The 23,184-nt window shown below is 45.7% G+C and overlaps 2 protein-coding genes across 8 annotated transcripts in view; one reads left to right on the top strand and one right to left on the bottom strand.

The window, feature by feature from the left end:
• Nucleotides 1-765: 765 nt before the first annotated feature.
• VDAC3 (voltage dependent anion channel 3) lies at nt 766-12,831 on the top strand. The gene is made up of 9 exons (XM_070364202.1): nt 766-977; nt 3,357-3,425; nt 4,278-4,327; nt 6,961-7,113; nt 7,940-7,992; nt 9,018-9,245; nt 10,589-10,739; nt 11,833-11,890; nt 12,311-12,831. The coding sequence occupies exons 2-9, from the start codon at nt 3,359-3,361 to the stop codon at nt 12,400-12,402; spliced, it is 852 nt and encodes a 283-aa protein (XP_070220303.1). The 5' UTR covers nt 766-977; nt 3,357-3,358; the 3' UTR covers nt 12,403-12,831.
• A 5,044-nt stretch (nt 12,832-17,875) lies between these two features.
• SLC20A2 (solute carrier family 20 member 2) overlaps nt 17,876-23,184 on the bottom strand; it is a 118,511-nt gene continuing 113,202 nt past the window's right edge. For all 7 annotated transcript variants that reach the window (XM_070364200.1, XM_070364201.1, XM_070364198.1 and 4 more), the window contains one exon: nt 17,876-19,400. In XM_070364200.1, coding sequence (XP_070220301.1) covers nt 19,236-19,400 — 165 coding nt within the window. In that variant the 3' untranslated portion in view covers nt 17,876-19,235. The remainder of the gene's footprint in view (nt 19,401-23,184) is intronic.

Genomic DNA, 23,184 nt, shown 5'->3' with positions numbered 1-23,184 from the left:
TGCATAATCAAGGTATAATCATTACCCTCAGGAAATTTAACATTGTTACAATACTAATACAGTCGACATTCAAATTTTCTCAATTGTCCCAATAATGACCCTCAATAGCTGCTTTTTGTTTTTTGATCCAGGATGCAATTTAGGATTACATGGCTCTCCCCGGCGCTGCACAGTTCCATCACTCGGTTTAGGTGATGCGTTTGATGTGAAGGTAACCTTTTCTCTTCATTAAGTCATCTGTGGGATAATACTTTGGAACTGGACGAATATCCTCAACCGTCCACCATGTATTGATGAATTCTGCCTGACGCAGTTCTTGGTGGCTCCAAAGCGGGGATTTTCTGTTTCTGTAATTTCTTGTACGTTTATGAGTTGGAATTCTTCTCTAAAGGAGAGCTGTCCCTCATCCACCTCCTCTCTCCCTTTGGATTACTCCTCCAGTGTCATCTTTAAGTCATGCCACTTACCCCTTGGGGACCTATGTTTCTCATCGTTAAGATGAGGTGACCTAAGGGCCACATTCTTGAATTTCAGTCACTCTGAGACGAAATCCCCTCATAGGCCTGTCAGGTGTCCGCCGGAGAAAGACGCGGCAGCGGCCGACCCCTCCGCGGGTAAAGGTCGCTAGTGGGCTCCGCGCCTTCTCGCGAGAGCGGGCCCCTCAGGGGATAAAGGCGCGGGCTCCGCGCCTGCGCGCTCATGTCCACCCCGTCTGCCCCCGCGCGCCGGCCTCCGCGGCGCGCGCGCGCGCACTCGGACAGTTGGAGGTGTTGGGCCGCCTCGGGGTCGCGGCGCGCGCCCCCGGCGCGACTCTCCGGCGCAGCCGCGGCGCAGGGTTCGGGGCTCGGGGCGCGCAGGCGCCGCGGGCGTGGGGCCGCGCAGGCGCGGACGGCGTTGGTCCGAAGAAGACCTTCAGCGGTGCCCTGGCGGAGCGGACAGGCCCCTCCTGGCGGAGCGGACGGGCCCTCCGGTCGGAGGTGAGGCGAGCCGGGGCCGCGGGCTGGCGGCCGGTCGGGGGCCGGGCGGGCGGGCGGCCGTCCGGCAGGGACCCGCGGGAGGCGGCTAACGGAGGCAGGGCCGCCGAACGGGGCGCGGGCCCGCGGGCGGGGGCAGCGGGAACCGGTCCCTCCGGGGACGGGCGGGCCGCGCCGCCACCTGCGCCTCGGCCCGGCCGGTCCCCGGGAGGCTGGCTTCGAGGGAAGGCGGGTCCGGGAACCTCCGAGCCCCGGCTTTCTCTTCGGCCTCGGCATCCAGCATCAGGGGGCCCCTCTACTCCCTGCCCCTGACGGGAGGGTGCTGGACGTACAGCTGACGGGGGCGAGGCGAGCTGGCTGCCCCACGGTGATGCTGTTGTAGCCGCCGCTCCCCCACCCCCGACCCCGGCACCTCCCCTCGCTCCCCGCCCCCGGCTGCGGCTCCGGCAGCCGGGGGGCGCCGTGCACGTCCACGGACGAGTGCATTGGCAGAGCCGCAGCAATGTGTTGGAACGTGACGTGTCTGGGGCTTCTCGAGTTTTTGCTTGCTCATACCAGCAGTGCATTTCCCATCGGGATCGTGGGCCTGGAAAAGAAAGCTTGAACTGGGCACAGTTGAGGTCAGACGACCCCACCCCCTCCCCCCAACGCGACTTTTGTAGTGTCTAGCAAGTGCTTTTGAAAAAGAAGCGAAATGCTAAAAAGACTGTAATGGGTCCCTAGATGGAGGTTTCTAAACACTTAAGTGTATCTTTCCTTTTTTTTTTTTTTAAAAGCAAACTATAAAGCCTTAACATTTTTAATATTTGAGTACGTAATGCCTAGTTTTTATACTTCACCTTCCAAATTATGGGCTTCAGGCAGAATTTCAACAGGTACCACCGTCGTTTGTGATCATAAAGAGTCATATCAGATTGCAGTTGGCAGTGTGTAAAAAGTCAAATTGATGGTTGGGACGCAAAGGACTTGAGTTGTAAACTAATTGCTCTGGAAAAGAACTTTGAAACCTTGTGGCCTAGAGCAAAGTTTTATTGTGGTATGACTCAGTACATTTATCTTCTTCATCTTTACTCTTTCCACTTTACATATCTTCTTAAACTCTGTTCTCTTAACATATCCTAATGTCTGTCATATTGGACAGATTTAGGTTAAGGAACACATTTTAAATGAGTTCACAGTGAAGACGTGCACCATGAAGTGTGTGTTGTGTTCAGGTGTGGTGGAATAGCCGGAAACTTATTAGCAGGAGGCCAGACCAAGAGCTCCGCTGAATAGAAATAAATAGGTTTGAACGTGTAGGTGGTTGAGGCATCGGAATTGCAAGGGCTCGCTGGTGCTCTGGATTTTACTGGGGTAGTAATGGGGTCAACAGGGGCTTCCCAGGTGGCTCAGTGGTAAAGAATCCACCTGGCAAGGCAGGAAACGCAGGAGAGGCCAGATCAGTCCCTGGGTGGGGAAGATCCTGGAGGAGGAAATGACAACCCACTCCAGTATTCTTGCCTGGAGAATCCCATAGACAGAGGAGCCTGACAACTTAGCATGCACAGTGGGGCTAATGGGGTTGCTTGAGGTGTTCCAGCGTGACTTGAGGATGCTGCTGGAAGAGATTTCCTATTGTGCAGAAAGGGCAAAGGGATGGTATATTCAGCAGTGTTGATTGGCCTCAGAATTGTGAAGTGAGCGTCATGTTGGCAGTAGAGAAGCTGGCTGAATCCTCAGGCAAGATGGAGTGAAACACCTAGGGCTTTTGAAGACTGTAACTTTTAGAGTGTATATGGATTGTTGGTAAGCAGATTACTGCAGGTAGGATCTATCCTCTAGCTGGTTAATAGGTTAGATTATAGCACTGTATTTTAAGAAGAGTTTTGAGAGAGGGTGTATTCTGGATGAATACACTTCAATTAGTGTGGTAGTTCTTAAGAACTGAATTTCAGAGTGGCAAAAATGTTAGCCCTGAAGGTGTTTAATTGCATCTGCTTTACAGATCCTCAGAAAATTTACTTTGTCATCTTATACAGCTCTCTGGCTTTACAACTGCTCAAGACATGTTTTACTAATGCACATTTTTGCATTCTTTTAAAAAGTGAAAGTCCAGTTTAATGGAACATCTGCTTCAGTGTTCAAGAAATTTCTCTTCTTTGAAATGCAAGCAGAAAGATGACCTCCGTGAATCTCATGAGAAACATCGTTTCATTCTCCAGGTTTCTGGGAAGCTCTTTTTAAAGGAGCAGTGCTTTCTCTGCACTTTGCTTGCCTTAGGGGTTAAGCATGAATGATGCAGAGCAAGAAACACTGTATACCTCATCTTACAGAACTGAGCACTGGAACGGTGAATAAGTACTAAATATTATCTATTCCCTTGTCCTTATTTTTCTTTATAAGATATGTGTAACACACCGACTTACTGTGACCTAGGAAAGGCTGCCAAAGATGTCTTCAACAAAGGATATGGTAAGTATGCTATTGTAAATTGCCAGTGTGGGGTAAGCATTCATACTGAATGCCTAAGATATGGGAGATACCGTGCTCAGTAAAATGAGGTTAAGTCAACATTAATCTATTTCACAAGATTTAAGGGGATAACTATTAGCAGGTCACTAGACTTCTTTTTTTAGAGGTGGAGTGCCACAGCGTTAAAAGCCGTTTTGTACATAAACATATTTGCATATTTAATGTTATCTGTGGGGTGAAATAGTATAAATCTGTAATATATGTGCCTCCTTTGGTTAGCCCTGGGGACAGTTGAAGCAGGGAGTGTGTTTTTCCTCCTCCAAATAATGGCAGTGTTTTCATGAGTATGAAAACCCGGCTTTTGACTTCTTTGGAGGAACATACAGTGTTTGAAACCAAGTAGACATTTAGTTTTGGTTTTAAAAATTTAGTCTTGAAATTTTTAAGTTTTTGTGCTGTACACATTTGATTTTTTTATTAACTAGTGATGTTAATTATGTATTTTAAGCTTGTATATATGTATAATTTCTAATAATTTTGGTTCTTAAAATAGTGCATTTTTCTTTTATCCATAGGGTTTTTTTAACTTATATTTTAGAAATATGTCTTTATTATTTTGGCTTTAAAAATTACACTTAATTTTTGTTAGCATTTTGTTGTAATTTTTGGTTACAATTCAGTTTTTGTTAGAATTTTGTTATAATTCAGTTTCTTGTGGAACTTTCACCTAACAGGAATACTGAATATTTTCCATATGAAATGTACTAGGGACTATTTTCATAATTTCTAAATTGCAAAGACTGGAGTGCATGTCACATTTTGTACATCACTTATTTTTGTGTGTGTCTCTAGGATTTGGCATGGTCAAAATAGATCTGAGAACCAAGTCATGTAGTGGAGTGGTAAGTACTCAATATACTGTTAATAGATGTAGCATAATGAAAGGAACCTGTTTGAAAATCATTGTTTAGTCAAGTTACCTTTGGCGCTACGCTGTCTTCCCTACAGCTTTGTCTTCCTCTCAGGTTTCAGACAGCAACTCGGCCACCTGAGCCCAAGGGCAGTCAAGCTGAATCTGGGGGGATCTTTGTTTGTCGTCTATAAAAGTATTCTGAGTCTTAGTCTCAGAAGATACAGAATACATGTGTATACATACGTGTGTGTGTGTGTGTGTGTGTATTTTTTATGCTGTATTTTTATACTTTTGTGAATATGTATGTGTACACTAAAATCTTTGCTTCCTTTTTATTGGGTTCATGCAAATTTTGTTGCCCTTTTACAAAAACAAACTAACTTTAGTCTCTGTCCCATCATGATTAGTTGAAACAAGTGTAGAAATACATGCAGAAGGTTAGTCAACTTGTATTAATGTTCATTAAGTTTTTTTTCCTGGAAGTTAAGAAATAAAGGCTATATCACCATATTATCAGAGCATCACTAACCAGAGCTTTTATAAGTTTCAGCAAATAGATCAAGTTGACATTCACCTTATTCTCTGATTTCTCCGTATTGGCTGCATCTTTTTTTCTTTGGTATTTGCCTATTCAAACCAGTGCAAATTTTATTTCTGGACATGATGATTTAATTAGCAGGGCGGAAAGCGTGTGGAGTATTTACGGTGCTTTGTCTACACCGTCTAATCCGGGTTTGTCACTGTTCTCTCCCCGGGTTTTCTAGGAGTAAATAAATACTTATGCGACTACCCTCCTGAGATGGGGTTTTATTATATAGTCTATTAAAACAGAAAAATCACACTCATTTTAATTCGTATTTCACATTTGCTCAAGGTAGTTTTGTGTTGAGAAAATCAACAACTAAAATTTTATCTCCCTTTCATGCTGCTGTTGTCTGTGAATATTCATTCAGATGGTAAGAAAAACAGTGTATTTGTGTGCTTTGTTTTTATGGCTGTTTTTGTTCTTTAGTATTGATTTAGGAAAAATTTCATCCCTTGCTCCAGACTGCCTGGATCATATCTTGTTATTTTTTGATACACCATTTATAACAGTAACATTTCCATGATTGTTTTGTTGCATACTAGCACTACAGCAGAACTGTAGATGTTATGTGCATGTTAAAAATATGTTTTGCACTGTTTGAGCTAATTATGAAATTAAACAAGAATTGAAGTAATTGTGAACCTGGAACTCAGCTTAGGAAAATTATAGCCTTGTGTTTGAGATTTGGAGCTCTGGTATTTTAGATTTTTGACAGAGCTTCAGACGAAGAAATAGTGATCATAAGAAAGGAATACAGACTAAATATGCTTCTACCTTAATTTTTTGCACCAAAATTAAGGTTTATATTTGCTATACTTACAAGTTCATAAAAGGTAAATGTGAAAAATAAAACACTCGGTAGCTGGATCTACTAAAAGAAAGTGATGTGAGTCGTTAAAACATGGCTAGCATTTTGTCGTGTTTTGCCAAGGCCTTGCCCTTAGTGTGCAGTGTGATAGTCTCTTTGAAAACTTGCTGTGCCGTGTAGATAAACAGATCACAGTTTCCCAGTTGTGTCATCAGCCTATAGAACGCGAGTTAGGGGGCAGAGCGTTTGGTGGAGGAAGGATTCATATTGCAGGTGGTGAAACAACTGGGGCGGAGTAGCTGCGTTGCATGACTGTTGGCCGTATTTCAGAGATGGGCTTTAAAGGCAGGGCCAGTCAGCAGTGTGGTTTCCTTGACAGCTCCTAGACTGTCAGCGACAGGTGCTGACTGTTTGCTTCCCCTAGAAGGAGATGTGTTTCTAATTGCTTACTGTCATAGGACTGAGGGACACCTAACTAGGAGGAGGATTTCTTCTGAGCCATTCATAGTAACTGTTTGACAGAGGAGAGGGAGGAAGAGGGATAACTCACAACATTCCATTTTGTTACGAAAAATGGATAGATACTTTCAAATATTGACATTGTTTACAGATCTGAAAATCTTACAGATAGTTTTGTGGGCAAAAGCAATACATTTTTCGTAACAGTGTGAATGTACTGAATGCCAGTGTCCTGTACACATAAAAATGGTTAATTTAAGTTAAGTGTATTTCACCACAATGAAAATTTTAAAAAGTTTTTAATGCAGTAAAGTTCTGGCCCTATTAAAAGGAGGGAATCTAAAGCTTCCAGTGTTTGGGGATTTTTTAAAGACTTTAAAATGAACTAATAGTTCAAAAGTTCTGATAAAGAACAAAGTCTTTTTCATGTCATGAAGTAAATGTTTAAGATTCGATATTTTTGTCTTTTTAGGAAAGGCATTTTCAGTAAAGATATTTTTCTTTTAAAAGAGAGAGTTTGGGATTCCCATTTAGTAAGAGGGTATATGGAACAGAAATATCAGTAAGAGAGGTGGAGTAATGGGAAGTTTGCAAAACTGGTTAAAATGTCTAGAGATTAGAAGGAAAGAAGGAGAGCAGGAAGTAAGTTGCTGCAGAGTAGGGTTGTGGTAGAAAGTCAGTTGTATTGGTTTCTGCTGCATTGAATACTGTTTTCTAGAATGAATATTTTCTATTTGGTGAGCTGATTTTAACTGTTTTTTCTTACCAGGAATTTTCTACTTCTGGTCATGCTTACACTGATACAGGGAAAGCATCAGGCAACCTAGAGACCAAATACAAGATCTGTAACTATGGACTGACCTTCACGCAGAAGTGGAACACAGACAATACTCTTGGGACAGAAATCTCTTGGGAGAATAAGGTACGAGAGTGTTGGAAGTTATTTGTAGGGTGAACTTGATCTTGGGGATGAGCTGATGAACAGACTGTGTCATCAGTGTGTCCACAGTATATATTTTGTCCAAATATAATCTGAGTGAAGTCGTGCACTGTCTAGTCGCTGTATTTTGTTCTCTGCATGTGGCCTTCTTTGGTATGTTTTATGTTTCTATAAAGTAAGATTTTGTTGGTGAGTACATAATTATGACATCTTTTGTTCTGACCAGTTCTACTTACTGTTATACATTGGGCGTCTCCTGAGCAGACCAAGCTATTTGTAGTGATTTAATTTTGCTTTTGTAAACATTGCAAAACTGACTCCACGGAAAAATGGTTCTAAAAATTCTTTAATGTTTTCAAAGAGAAACTCTTTCAGCAGATGCTTGTCAAGTGCCTGCTACATTCAGGGCACTAGTTTTTGAGGTATGTCTGTATGCACATTATCATAGATAGATAATGCATCTGTATAGCTGAATAAGTTACTTAGGTTGGTTTGTTAACTGTCCAGTTACCATAATAATTTCGAAAGAGTATCACGATTATTTTGTCGCATTGGGATTTTGTTGTTTTGTACTCTTAATTTACGTCACCCGTTTTTTGGTGAGAATCGTGATGAAGCCTGGGGTGAGGGGAGAGGGGTGGGGGCAGGAAAAGGAAGAAGAGGCAATTTATGAAATAATCTAATGTTTGTCTTTCTTTAATGACTTCCTTATTAGCGAATAAGTTAGAGAAAACTTTAGAATTGGTTTCTCAAGTCAAGAAAAGAATTGAAAAATGCTAATTGTTAAATTTAAATCTTTATTTTTCAGTTGGCTGAAGGGTTGAAACTGACTCTTGATACCATATTTGTACCGAACACAGGGTAATTATCCCAACCCCGTTTGCTGAAATGGTCTTGTTTCTTGAAGGGATGGAAAGGTTTAGAGGAGGGGGCTGCGGGAGGAGCTCAGAAGGGGAGGCAAGCAGAGACCTGTGTGTGCAGGAGACGGCGGGGAAGACGCCGGAGGCAGGGGCTGGTTTTCATTTGAAATCTGGGCAGATGAACAAGAACTTGTAAATCTAATTCAAAGAGGCACATTGTGGGAAAAATGCAGGTGCGAGAAGGGTCTGAGACTAGATGTTTTTAAGCTATCCCGAGGATTCTTGGATGTGAGGTCTTGCTGGGAAGTTAACATCTTGAGAAAAGTGTGTTGTCTCCTGGCAGCAGAACGTGTAAAGAACGGTTCTGCTCACTTGATTTCTTAGCCTTTGTAAATCCCCCAACTTCTCTGGCTCAGTGTTTTCATCTGGAAAGCGGGGATTTTGTTGTTTCCTGCCTGCCTGTCTCTACAGGAGTGGCGCTTGGTGGGGCGTGGTCCTCCTGAGCCGTGTGGCAGGCTCGCCCCTCCTTCACTCACTTCAGAAGTGTACACTTCTATCCCACATTGTCCAGGGAGACAACACTGACCTGAGGAAAATAAACATGCTTACCAAAAAATAAAGTACATTTCTCTCTGTGACAGGTTAATAATCTAAAATTGTGTCAGGTGTTACCTTTTATACCATTTGGAAACAAAATTTAAAGGAATTTGGTTTCTTGTATGTCTGTATACATATGCATTCAGGTTATTAATTTGGTACTGAAATATCTTGCACCTTTTTATACTTATGCTTTTATGAAGTTAATCATGAAATACTATCATCTGAACTTATAGTAGAGAATAGGTAAAAAATAATATATATATTTCAAATCCTAGCAAAATTACATTTGTAGAGCTAAGTCATTTGAAACATTGTCTATTTGTGCCTTCTACCAAAATAATATTTACATTGGGGGAGAAAAGGGATCTTACTCTCAAGATTCCTAGACTGCAGTAAAAGCTCATGTTGTTTTTGTTTGTTTTACAGAAAGAAGAGTGGGAAATTGAAGGCCTCATATAAACGGGATTGTTTCAGTCTTGGCAGTAATGTTGATATAGATTTTTCAGGACCAACCATCTATGGCTGGGCTGTGTTGGCCTTTGAAGGTTGGCTTGCTGGCTATCAGATGAGTTTTGACACAGCCAAATCCAAACTGTCACAGAATAATTTCGCCCTGGGTTACAAGGCCGCAGACTTCCAGCTGCACACTCATGTGTGAGTGTTCCAAGTTCGGAGTTCCTCCTTTAGTGCCGGCACAGCCGCCCAGAAGGATGGTAGCCGTTAGCATGTTGCGCAGATCGGCAGGGGGTGGTGCTTGCATGTGATGACGCCGCGGTGGACACCGGCCTTGCTGTGCTGGCCTCGATCGGCAGGGGGTGGTGCTTGCGTGTAACGACGCCGTGGTGGACGCCCGGCCTTGCTGTGCTGGCCTTGCATGTAACGCCACCACAGTGGACGCCCGGCCTTGCTGTGCTGGCCTTGCGTGTGACAACGCCGCGGTGGACGCCTGGCCTTGCTGTGCTGCCTCGAAGTCAGGCGTGGTGCCCTTGGCGCAGGTGCTCGCTGCTGCTCTCTGAGCCTGGAATGGAGAGAGCGAGGGCAAGGATTCCCTTTGATAAGAGGGGTCCTTTGGAGAGGTGTTGCTGCTTCCTCTGGTTCCCTGCTCATCTCGGCAGTTTCTGGAAGCAGGTCTCTTTGGATCAGGAATAACCCCTTGATTGATCGGAGAGTCCTGGAGCAGCGGCAGTGTAATTCTATGGAGGTGTTCAGGTACCCTGGTGTGACCCCAGGTACCTGTGTTGTATTCAGAAGTAGCAAGGTCCCCAGAGCAGTCCTGGGTTCAAGTCTGTGGGCCACACTCTGTTGGTTACATGACTTTGAACTTGAAACTGTTATTTCATGTCTTGGCCTACTGGGCACGACCAGTGTCCCAGGAAGAGAAGGATTAGCTCTTTGTTTTTGAAGTGTTGCGGATTGCCGTGCACTAGGCACTCTAATCCGCTTACGATGACTAAAGTCACTAGCGGTGTAGACAGAGGCATTGAAATTGGTGAAAGTACTATCAGGAGAGCCATCAGAGCTCAGGGGTTGAGCTCTGAGATGCTCTGAAACAGTACCCTGGGTCATGCCTGGTAGCTGTTGCATGGAAGGTGCTTTCTTATGCTAAGATTGTGTTTTGAATGAAATCCAGAATTGACGTGTACTACTTTATATGTATTTTCACAGAATCTTTGTAGAACTCTATTTTGAAGTTTCTAAGTACTATGACCAACTGAGAGACATACAGATCATTTTTACTTGGTGTCAGCCTTTGTGCCTAGTCAAATGCTGTTTAAGAAATTTATATCGTGGGGGAGCCAAGTAAATGAATCAGATGTTACTGTGCTTTAATTATGTGGTTATAAATTATATAACTTTTATTTGACAGTCATTTATGCTAGAAGTTTACTGAAATCTGTAGTTATAAAACAAGACCCTGATTTAGATAGTCTTGGAATTTGTTTCCATATTGTAACAAACTAGATACTTAACGAGGTTTTCTTGTGCCCTGAAAACAGGAATGATGGCACTGAGTTTGGAGGGTCCATCTACCAGAAGGTGAATGAGAAGATTGAAACGTCAATAAACCTCGCGTGGACAGCTGGCAGTAACAACACCCGCTTCGGCATCGCTGCTAAGTACAAGCTGGACTGCAGAACTTCTCTCTCTGTAAGGATGTGGACATGTGATGTGCTCGTGGTTTGCGTGCTCTTTATTAACTTTGAGCTGGTCACTGTGTAGTGAGAGGAGCATCTCCCTGAAGTCAGGAAACGTGGGTTTCAATCCTGGTTCCTCCCCTATTTGTTGTCTGACCTTCTCAAGTCATTTTATCTCTTGGCCTCAAAATTTTCTTATCTATAGATTCCTGGGTTTCAATCACTTTTTCTGTTGCCGTTAGTGAAAGTCTCTCAGTCGTGTCCGATTCTTTGCGACCCCAAGGACCATACAATCCGTAGACTTCTCCAGGCAAGAAAACTGGAGTGGGCAGCCTTTCCCTTCTCCAGGGGATCTTCCCAACCCAGGGATCGAAACCAGGTCTCCCACATGGCAGGCGGAGTCTTTACCAGCTGAGCCACAAGGGAGGCCCAAGAATACTGGAGTGGGTAGCCTATCCCTTCTTCAGTGGATCTTCCTGACCCAGGAATCGAACCGGGGTCTCCTGCATTGCAGGCGGATTCTTTACCAACTGAGCTATTAGGGAAGCTCAATTGCCATTAGTAATTCTTGTTAATAATGCTAATTGAGCTCTTAAATTTCAGGTCCTGTGCTAAGACTTTGTATGTATTATCTCATGTATTCCTCACAACTGCTCTTGTTCGGTGAATAATATTGCCCTCCTCCCCCATTTTACAGACAAGGGAGCTGAGACTTAGAGCAGTCAGGTAACTGCCCAGGGTCACTCAGTAAGAGCAGTGTCAGGGTTTGATCCCAGATCGCTCTGTCCCTAGAGTTCATTCTCTTAGCCCTGTCAGAGGTCGTAAAACTGGTATCTCAGAGGAATCCGGCGCACAGGGAGGGATGTTTGGCCACACGGTGTTTTAACATTCTTCTCGAGGCCTTTAAGCTGCATGCTCAAGGTCCCCTCTGTCCCTACTAGTCCTACTGACTTCTTAAAAGATTTATTAATTTAGCTTTCAGTTTCAGTATTTCTGGATTGGTCCTAAGGTGTTTCAGCTTTGGAAATCTGATGCATGAAGTGGTTGTGTAGGCCTTGCATATTACAAAATTGATTTTCTGTTTCGGTTTCATCTCTTTATCTTAGGCTAAAGTAAACAATGCCAGCCTGATTGGACTGGGTTACACTCAGACCCTTCGACCAGGTGAGTAATAGAATGAATGACAGTGGGCTTGGGGTAGGTGAGTGAGGAATAATGAAAATTACAGACAACCTGTAGTCACTTTAGGGAAGTTCAGACAATTGTGTAACATTTGGTTGTTTGAAGTAAAACAGATTCATTGCTTTTGTTTTAAAATATGTGCCTGTATTTCTAATTATAACTTGGTTCCTCTGGCTTGTGAGTTTGGTTGATCACTCATTATTCTTAAGTCTGAACTCCAAGTAGAGTGTGTCCTGACTGCTTTACAGATGAGGTGGTTATGGATCCCTAGTGTTAAGTTAGTAATAGCTGTGATCTCTCTGCCAGCTGAACCCATGCCGCTGACTCCACCCGTGGTTTCTAGGAAACACATAATCTGATTGTGATGCTTGTTACAAGTAATTGTGATCTTCTTCTTCTCAGGAGTGAAACTGACCCTGTCAGCTCTAATTGATGGAAAGAACTTCAATGCAGGAGGGCACAAGGTCGGTCTGGGATTTGAACTAGAAGCTTAATGTGGTTTTGAATAAAGCATCAGCTTTGTCCCTGGAGGTGAAGAGAAATGAACCCACTATGTTTTGGCCTTAAAATTCTTCTGTGAAATTTCAAAAGTGTGAACTTTTTATTCTTCCAAAGAATTGTACTCCTCCCCACACTGAAGCTTAGGTACCGAGTCCACCCTAAGGGAGGTGCTTGAAGGCTTCCCGGAAGCTGTCACGTTCGTGCCACGTTTCAGTTCAGTTCCGCAGTGTTATTTTCCGTGTGTTCCTCAGCGACGGTGTAGTGTCATGTTCAGAGGAGATGACCCGACCCTCCAGTTGTCCATCGCGTCCTGCATGTCCCACACCACTTTTCCATGACCTTGTAATATTGGTCTCTGTACGGTAGTAGAATCCTTGGTTTTGCATCAGAGTAAAATAAACCCATCACATTTGGAACATAAACCGACTGGACTTGCCGGTGCCGGGTGCTCGTGCTTGGTGTGACCGACTCTGCTGGGAGCAGCGCTCGCAGGCGGGCTCTGGTCTGAGCGGGCTGTGCTGCTGCCGGTCGCCGCCACTTGTGTCGGCCTCCCTGCTGCTGCTGCTGCTGCTCTGGGTCAGGCCGAGCCTCGTCCTGCTGGGCGGGGGCACGTCTGCTGGGCTCCTCGCTGCCAGTTGCAGTGAGAGAGTCTGTCCTCCTGGTAGATCTGTAAAGTCGCTGGGGAGGAGCTAGAGTGTCAGTGGGTGGAGAGGGGGCAGCGGGGAAATGCTGCCGGGGCGAGGCTGGAGCAGGGGGCGCACCCGAGGCCCCCCGGGTCTCGGGACAAGGCTTTTGATCTAGAAAAATGATGCCCAGAGGATGGAAATAGCGGTTCAGAAGAGGAATGAGGAGACTGGCTATCTTCAGGGCTTACTGGTAAATTGTCTTTCTAAAAGTAGAACTCCAGGAAAAAAGATGTTTTAACACTGTGTGTGTGCTGGTTGCAGCAGGCTCAGTCCGTGTAGTGGCGAGGAAAAGCGAAACCTGCCGTCCGCCCTCCAGTCCCTCCCGCTGTTGCGAGCAGTGCGACGTGCATCCTTGTAGATGCTTTTCAGCGTCTTTAGTGACCACGTCATTGTCTCTATAAAACGTGAAAACGTGTGTCTTGTCTTGCAGCATACTGTTCAAGTTAACAAAGCAGTTTTTCTATGTGTATAGCTGTGCCTCGTATTTTTCATTTTTATCCTTTTGAATCAGCGTGGTGTTCATTTACTCCCCTCTTTCCTGTATTCAGTTTGCTGTACAGACTGTGCTGCACTGAGTACCTTTGTGCACTTATCTCTGTCCACGCCGTGAGTGTCCCTGTGGCGCACTGCCCAGTGGAGCCTTCTGTGGTGATGAAGATGGTGTATGTCCACACGGTCCCACTCGGCAGCATGAAGTAGGTCAGCGGAAGGGCTGTCTGTAATTCTGTTTTTTTATAAAGTTGCACAGCCATATGCACAGCAGTGGCCGCTGTATTAGTGCACGTGCACAGGGTCAGTGTCTGGCAGGTGGGTGCTGAGTCGTAGGTACTGTGCACATTTGACCAGTAGTACAAAGTCACCCTTTAGAAATTCAGTGCCAACCTGTGTTTCTGCCAGTGGTGGTCAGGGTGCCTGTTCCCCTGCATCCGCATAAAGGCTGAATGTTAACAGACTTAAAGATTTTTTACCACTTTTAGAGGAAAAATGTCTTAATAGTATTTCCCTAATGGCCAGTGAGATGGGGCTGTTTACATGGTTCCACTGATACTTAGAATTCTCTGATTGGCCCATTCAGATTCCTCACTTTCCAAGTCAATCATCTTAAGACCAACTGGACACAACTGCTTTTGAAAATGTCAGTGCTGCAAGGCATTCCCCTGCCACCACCAAAGGTCCTCTCTGTGAGAATCCAGATTCCAGCCACCGCTTCTTATGTCGGGTCTCACCTGTGATACCAGCCACATGATACAGTTTTATTTTCTCATTGTCTCTGTGGGTTGAACCGCCCTCACAGGAGATTAAGTATAACAGCAAAGGAGAAGGGGTGAGGGGGAAACGACGAATGCATTCTGTGTGTGGATGCCTGTGTCTTTCAGGGAGAACTCTGCAACCTGAGCGTGGATGGGACGCTGAGCTGGGCTGGCTGGGCCGCCCTGGTGGTTCCTGGGGTTAGAGGCTGTCACTGTGGGCATCTCTTCAGCTGGGCGCTTGTAAGGGCAGGGGATGGAAATGCTGGGGGCCCGAGGAGACGCAGAAAACTGCCGGGGAGATGCTGCCTCGTGTGTTTCATTAACTTGCTGACGAGGGTAGTTGTATTTACGGCCTGAGGCCGACGGGAAGGTTGCTGCAGGTCAGTGTTTTTTCCCTTTTGTGTGTGTTTTTTTTTAAGTGATTTCTTCTTGTAGAGCCGAAAAGCCGGTCTTTGTGTTGATATGGTAACCCAGACATGAACAGAAGGATGTGGAGTTCAGCCTTTATTCCGCAGTTAACTCCATTGGATTGTATGGCTGCTGGGCTGTGATCTAAGTACCCTCGTCACGACAGTTGTAGCAGAAAGGAGCACGTTTGACCTTCCGTGCCAGGCCCTGTGCTGGCCCCTCACGGTGACCTCAGGCGTCGAGTGCAGTCGCCCAGGAGAGGAAGCCTCCCCAGTGCGCTGGTGCTGAGATACTCACCAGCTCTGCTGTCCCCCGTAAAATGCCCCTCAGCACCTCCCCTCCGCTCCCCAGGTCCCCCTCCTCTCCTTCCCTACCCCCGGCCCCTGTTGGCCTTATAACTCCTGTGGCCTCACCATTATTTGACTTTCCCTTTTAACATCGATTCATTCTTGACCCTGCCGCCATCCTCAGTCTTGCCTCTGCAGCCTCACTGTCCAGCCAGCTAGTTTGGCCTTTGGTGGGTGGCTGACCACCTACAGACCTTCCTGTGAGCGGCCTGTCAGAAGTGCTTCTCAGCTGCTCTGCGGGCTCTGAAACAGCATCTCCCAGGGAACCAAAGCTGTCACCGTCACGGTGCTCTTGGTGTCTCTGCCAGCCTTCTGCCCCTTCTGTGAACGCGCCCCCCGCCACCCTGGCTCCCGCCTTCTGGGCACACTCCCACGGGGGGCAGTCACACCTCGTGTTGGTAGTTTTGCTCACCCACCTGCCCCGAGGATGAGCTCCAAGAGGCCTGTCTCGTGTCCCGTGGCCGGGCCAGCGCTTGGCACACGACGGGCACACAGTGGACGTTTATTCGGTGAATGTGGGCCTGGTGAATGGTGCGCCTGGCTTGGGGTTTCTGCAGCCAGACTCCTCTGGCAGGTACTCAGTTACCTCTGGCCATCAAAGCGGCACAGATAATTCCTGACCTTTCTGACAGCTCTTTGAATTATGATATAATAAACACTCTGTGAGGTGACTTCACTGCTGCAATTTAAAAAGGTTCTGGAAAGACGGACATGATTGCAAGTACATTTGACACCACTGGGTGCCACTGTTGTCTGCCAGCAGAAGGTGCCAGCCTAGCTGTGGGGTCCAGGCCTCCTGCCCTGGAGGTCAGTCTGTCTGGTTCCTTTTGACTTCCTCCCTCCCTTCCCCAATAACCTCCCAACTCACAGTCTGGAATTGACATTCAGCTTGGTTTAACCTCTAGATTGCTGGCCTTGGGAAATGACTAGCAAATGCATCCTGCTCTGGCTCTGTTGATGGTCTACAGCCTGTGCTGCGTGCAGGCTCTGCCCTGAAGAGAGACCGGAGGCTGGGCTGGGAGGCTGCATTCCCCAGGAGCCCCTCAGAGCTGCACGCCCCTGTCTCTGCACCGTAGAGCGTGTGGCGACAAAACCTCAGCACAGTAAGAAGTCAGGGACGCAGGAGGGTCCCTGGTCTGAGAAGCGTGTGCGTTTTTAGAGGAAGAGGCTGATTAACTCAAAGGAAAGACTCAGCATCCCGTCCCCTTGGGAGGGTCCCTCCTCTGCCCTCACGGGAGCAGGAGGCCATCCCAGTTAGATGACTCGGGGGCGGCAGGGGGAAGGGGCAGTGGGCCAGGCTTGTCTCTGCACACTCTTCAGTCACTGGCTGGTTCAGTGCAGTGGCTGGAAAAGAGGACTGACAGCCTTTCAGTTTTCTTCGATTTACTGTGAATTGATTTGTGGCCTAGCTTGTGATCTGTCCTGGAGATTGTTACTTGTGCACTTGAGAATAATGTGTATTCTGCCGCTTTGGCATAGAATGTTATATATATATAACAACGCAGAGACTGGCCTGAAAGCCAGTGTTTCTGGGTTGATTTTCTGTCCTTCCATTGATGTAAGTTAGGTGCTCAAGTCCCTTCCTGATACTATGTTAATGTTAGTTCCTCCCTTTATGTCCGTTAGTCTTTGCACTATGGATTGAGGTGCTCCTATGTTGGGTGCATATATACTCACGGTTGTTACCTAATCTTCTTGAATTGATCTTGGATTAATCCTTGATTATTGTGTAACGTCCTTGTCTTTGTGTTAGTCTTTGAATTCTGTTTGACTGACACGAGCGTTGCTTCCCAGCTTTCTGTTTCCGTTTGAACCGAGTACCTTCCTCCAGCCTTTCAGCCTGTGTGCCTGCATCTGAAACGATTCTCTTGCAGGGCCCCGCGTGGTTGTGACATTTGTCTTGCTTCATATCGGGGCCTCTGTCACCCTGGCGACGAGACTGAGACAGCAGCCCTTCTGCCAGGACACAGCTTGCAACCTGACACTGTTGTGCTGTTATTTTTCTTACAAAGTTTAGGAGGAAACAACTTTCTTTATAGTTTTATCAAAAGCAGGGCCATGAAAGGCCTGAAATCAGGGCAGGCAAGTCTCTTTGCGGAGAGAAAGAACTGTTTCCACCTGGCCAGCCCTCCTCCTCTCCTACCTTCCCAGCCCCAGAAGGAGACAGACAGCATGGCTTCTGCCACAAAGGCTGGAAGTGTCCTTCTGAAGGTCCTGAGGCTCCAGGGAGCTGTGTCCTTGTGTTCTTGGCTGCTTGAGCCAAGAAGGGAGACAGAACGTGGGCTCTGGCTGGGTCCTCAGCCCTAGATGGGCGAGCTGCGGCCCCAGTGCTGCTGAGTCTGGCTGACTTAAGAGTGAAGCAGGGGGCTTCCTGGTGGTGGTGGTGGTGGTTAGGAATCCACCTGCCAACCCCGGGGACATAGGTTCAATCTAGTTGCTCACCGCAACTAGAGAAAGCGTGCAGCAGCAACAAAGACCCTGTATAACCAAACGTAAGGAACAGTTTTAGAAAAGTTCCTTTAAAAGAAAAAGTATGAAGTGGGAAGTCTGAGCAGAGTGTGACAGAGGCTTCATCGGGGACCAGCTGTCTTGGCAGACGGCTCAGCACTGAAGGCTCAGTGTGTGTGAACGCATGGCCGGGCTGTGGGCCATTCTCTCCTCTTGTGTATCTTGGGCACAAACAGGTAACAGTAGTAAAATAAGAGGGGGAAAAAGGTATTTGAAAATAGAAGCAAACAAATTATATAGCTTTTATTTTTGTGGAAACTCAGTAAAAAAAAAACATAGGTATGTAGAAAAAGACTTCAGAGGCAAACTTTTGAGGGGCATTTTTTATTATAAATTTAATATGGTTGATTAATGAAAAATCACAATGAAGTACCGAGAAAGTGTTTGTCAATATAAAAGTTTTAGCAGCATTTCCACAGTTTCAGGCTCTTGCATTAGTCGTACTTCCTCCCGCTATCAAAAAAAGAGAAGACTCCAGTGGGGGACCACAGCAGAGCAACCAGGGATGCTCCGCTCTGTGAAGGCCTCACGGAAGTCCTCAAGTCCAGTGTATTGTCTAACAGGTCAACCCTCCCCACTCCTGGATTTCTAGAAGGCTAAAGCACTTGCCTCATGACCGAGGTCAGAGTCCCATTCTTCAGGCTGCAGGGGAGGAGGGGGCGGGAGTTTAAACTGGACTTGACATGTAGTGCTCGGTCACGCGTCCTCGTGTCGGTACCTCCTCTACACTGACACCATCGAGGGGCCAGGATCCGGCGCGGGCCGCAGAGGGGGGTGTGGTGGGGGCCGGAAGTGGGATGTGCCCGTGGTGGGGGCTGGCATCGCACCATACACCCTGCTTCAGGTGGTCTTGCCACACCCAGGATTAATCCTGGGATTAGTGAGAAAGTGGGGGTGGGGTGGGGACACAAACAGTATGAAAATATAATACTGGCAAACTATTCCGCTGCTTCTTTGGTACTTTCCAGAATTCTCTGATCAAAAAAGTATAAGGGAAGCACACCATTAAAAAATTACAGTTTTAAGTATTTACAGAAGCAATTCATGATATATTACATAATCAATACACAGTATATGAACAAATTCTTCAGTGAAAGCACTTGTGAACTCCTGTTCCAGTATGTCAACAGCACATGGACACCTTCCCAAACGGGCCTCCTCATCCTGTGTCTCACTTACGTTACAGATATTAAATGGGGAAAAAAACACCGTCTTCCAATCTACACTTCCTTTTAAAAGGTTCTTAAAATCTGCCGCTGAAATCGGTATGTACAAAGATTTGTTGAATATTGAAGTCTAGGCAGGTAGCTCCACTCGCATCTCGAGGATGTCTGAAATAATACTAGCAATTATTCTATGTATACAATATATATTTAATATATAAGTAACCGCACCATGTTATGTCGCCACAATACCAGTTGAATGCACAGTATTATGTACAGTAGTTAAGTTAGCTCTGGACGATGACTCTACACTTAGGTGGACAGTGTGGTCTGGAACATCTGAGGGGGGTGTGGAGGCGCTGGCTGGGGGACAGCCCGTGGTGGGCACGGCGTGTGTGTGTGAGCCCACACCACCCACACACATGCCCCGGACCATCCCCCATTTGCTGGCCGCCAAGGAACGATCACACGAACGGAAGGATCCCGTGGATGAGGAGAGCCATGATAGCAGCACTGAACAGCCCGGCCACGGGCACCGTCACGAACCAGGCCACGAAGATGTTGCGGAAGAGGCGCCAGTCCACGGCCTTCCGCGAGCGGATCCAGCCCACCGCCACCACCGAGCCCACCTGGAGGAACACAGGCATTTCAGAGCAAACCGAGGTGAGACGCAATCTACATTCAACCAGTAGTGTAAGATGACCAGTTCTTTCCCCTAAATCTGATGAAAAGCTTTTAAAACCACTTACTAGATTTTAGCTATGATTATTTTAGGATTACTCTGTCCAGACACAGTTCTGAAGCACTGTTCCACGTGTATTCTGCCCTACGTGAATGGAAGCTCAGCCAAGTAAATGCTTTCTATTCTCCCTGCGCTTTATCAACCAGCCGTGATGGCCCTTACTTTGAACATCCCCAGGCAGGAGACTTGATTACAGTGGTGAGCCCACTGTACGTACACGATGAAACGGCGGTAACATACGCTTCTCCTAGGACAAAAGCATCATAAAACGTTGGAGCTGGAGATCTTGGCAAAGATCTAATCCATGTGGCTCAGTTTGTGGAAGATAAAACCCTTCCAGAGGGTGTAGCGGGTGGGAGAAGATTTTTAAGTTATGGCAGGTTGAGGATGAGAACTGAGGGCTCTTGATTTTAAACATTTTCTCCAACTGCTTTGCAGTCCTTGTACTTTACTGATTAAAAAATTAATCAAATGGGACATAAATATTACTGGTTTTAAAATGTCAATCCTGTTTCACAAATAATAGAGATATTTGAAAATAAGGATGTTAACATGGATTGATTCACTATTTCTCTGTACCCTCGCAGTTCATTTTATGAAATTTACAAAGGAAAAAAATGCACGAGTTTTAAGTTTCTAAAAATGGAAGTCATGAGAAAGGCTTATCATGAGATAAGCCTAATATCTCACACCTCAATTAAGCTCTGATGAAGCTCAGCGGCATCATGAGGGTGCCTTGGCCCCCGGGAGGGCCCCTGAACATCTCCATGAAACAGGCTTTGTCTCCACTGACCCAGAATTATTTCAGAGTCAGCAGGGGCCAGTGAAGTTCAGAGAGCAACTAGGGTGTATTCTGAGGTCAGCCAAAAAAATAAAATCCAGCACTTCACTTGTTTATGGAAGCAAACTGGAACAGCAAAACCAGCAGCATATTTAAGGAAGTTAATCTGACATTTTGTCAACCCAAGCTGTGATTAACTGGGAATTCGTACCGCCTCCAGGTAGCAAATAACAACCCACCTAAGGAGCATTAGATGATCGTTGTACGTAAACCCTTTGTCTAAAACCAGTTTCTAGCACACAGGAGACAATCGAGATGTTTCTGCTGCACAGAGACTAGCTAGGTCCTGCTGGCCCTCAAATGCAGTCAAGTCTCCCGACACTGGCTTCTGAGATGAGACTCTCCTTGTTACAGACCCTCTTCAGCTAGGCTGGATTATCTCACACATAAGAGAACATACTCAAATTTTAGGGTTATCCATACTCTCTCAGAACACTTCTTAAAATGCAGAAAATAGAATCATTATTGCAAGTTTATGAAATAGGAGAAGTGGACAGTTACCCACGATTAGTTGTTCAGTAACTAAATTGTCTCTGACCCTTTGCAACCCCTTGGACTGCAGTGCGCCAGGCTTCCCTGCCCTTCACTGTCGCTTGGAGTGTGCTCAAATTCACGTCCATTGAGTCGGTGATGTCATTTAACCATCTTACCCTCTGCTGCCCTCTCCTCTGCCTTCAGTCTTTCGCAGCATCGGGGTCTTTTCCAGTGAGTTGGCTCTTCACATCAAGTGGCCAGAGTTATCAGGTGGCCACTGTTAGTGAGTTACCCCAGAACACCGCTCTTGTCACACTTGTGTATTCCTTTACATTATTTTTAATAAATATGCCTATATTCGTAAACAACAGGGAACACTACTGTTTCCTTTAAGAAAATAAGCATTTTCCCATAGTGCTCGCACCTTTATGACCATCATAAAAAATGGTACACCCCTTAGTGCCGGGAGCCGGTGAGGCATTCCGCTCGTGACAAAGGTCATGAGGAAGGAGGCTCGGCATACGCAAAGGCGGATCGAGCCTCAGGAGTCCGCCCGGATATTCTCGAGCATTTTCCCCCAAAAAAACCAGAGTCTGCCTACTTTATTGCTTTGTGCTCTCACCTCTGACTTTACTGGGGGCTGTCCCCTACCACCATCTCGCTCTCTCTGTCAAAGAGTTAACTTACAGCTCCAATTAATAAAGTTCCTGGGCAATTAGGAGTGTTTAAATCCAAACCCCTCAGATGGCTCTCTAACTCGCCTGACAAGTTTACCCGGACTCCTGCAGCTATGCATATGACTGTTTACAGTCTTCTAGCATCCAGAGGCACGGGAAGTTTAAGATATTCAAATAGCTTAGAGCCTCTCAGAGAGTTAGAAACTGTCAGAATAAACTAGTAAAGGATTTCATTGATGAGTCAATGCTTGTCGCCAAGTTTTCACATCCCCTGAATTGCATCCTTGAATGTGTATTAATTAATAGTTGGTATATAGAAAAAATAAGTAGTGGCCTTGGTGTTAGTAACTTTAGACCCTTAAGGTAATAAATTCTTTCCTTTGTTGTAAACCCATTACACATCCGCCCTATAGGAATGCAATTTTATCTTTGGAAGATGGCGCCAAACCTTAAAATAATTACTCTTAGAGAAAATAAGTCTTTGTTGACAAGTCCTTGTCAAGAGTCATAAAATGTTAGTAGGCCTTCTGGCCAGAAGATGATGTAAATCACCTAAACCATTTGTATACGATAAATTTGCAGGAAAGAAACCCTGGTTTTTGATAAGAATCAAAGACTGCTGACTTTGCATCCCCTATTATCCTCTATGTGTAACTTAGGGTATAAAAGCCCCTGTTAAAAATAAAGCTAGGGGCCTTGCTCACCAACGCTTGGTCTCCCCATGTCATTCTTTCTTTTAACTTCCAGCTGAGTCTCCATCTGGAGCACGGAACCCACCACGCTTACTAATTATGCCTGGGCTTCTAAGACCCACTCGAGAAGGTGTCTAGGGTGAGGCACCTTCCGCTATTCGAGAGGGCGCCTGCGGCCTACGTAAGTGGTGCAAACTTCTTGTCTTGAAGTTTTATTGGTCTCCCGCGTAAACCAAGCTACTCAGCTTCTTTTCTCCACTGAATTTTCCTACTGAGCTATCCTCATTCTATTATTCTTTATATCTTTGATAAATAAATAAATAGTCGCCGACGCCGTCTCCCCTTCGAATACCCTGGATCAGCCGGGGCTGGTCCTCGGCACCTTAGGCCGATGTACCTTAATTTATTTAAACATTTCCAATTTCCCTCCAATTTTTCCCTATTAGCAACAATGTCATGATTATACCAGAAAAGACCCTGATGCAGGGAAAGATTGAGGGCAGGAGAAGAAGAGGGCAACAGTTCATACAATCCAGTATAAAAAAAGAAGCAACCTGATTAAAATATGGGCAGAAGACCTAAGTAGGCATTTTTCTCAAAAAGACAGGAGCAGCAGGCACATGAAAAGCTGCTCAACATCACTAATCATCAGGAAACACAAATCAAAACCATAGTGAGCATCACCTGTCAGAACGGCTATCACCAAAAAGACCACAGGTAACAAATGCTGCAAAGGCATGGAGAAAAGGGGGCTCCAGGACACTGCTGGAGGAAGTGTGAATTGATGTATCCACCTGTACGGAGGTTCCATAAAAAACTGGAAATACAAACTGCTATGCGATCCAGCAATTCCACTCACGGGTATTTATCGAAAGAAAATGGAAACACTAATTTGAAAATGTGCACCCCAACATTATTTACATACAATAACAAAGACATAGAAGCAACCTAAGTGTGTATCAATAGATAAATGGATAAAGGAGAAAT

This window comes from Bos mutus, chromosome 27 (genome assembly GCF_027580195.1).
Source record: "Bos mutus isolate GX-2022 chromosome 27, NWIPB_WYAK_1.1, whole genome shotgun sequence".
Classification (NCBI taxonomy): domain Eukaryota; kingdom Metazoa; phylum Chordata; class Mammalia; order Artiodactyla; family Bovidae; genus Bos; species Bos mutus.
This window is presented reverse-complemented; position numbering and strand designations above follow the sequence as displayed.

Excerpts from the sequence above, each read along its gene's own strand:
- VDAC3 (XM_070364202.1), top strand. The coding sequence starts at position 3,359 with ATGTGTAACACACCGACTTACTGTGACCTAGGAAAGGCTGCCAAAGAT. Across the intron at positions 4,328-6,960 it reads CCAAGTCATGTAGTGGAGTG|GAATTTTCTACTTCTGGTCA; the intron begins GTAAGTACTCAA and ends TTTTCTTACCAG. Across the intron at positions 7,114-7,939 it reads AAATCTCTTGGGAGAATAAG|TTGGCTGAAGGGTTGAAACT; the intron begins GTACGAGAGTGT and ends TTTATTTTTCAG.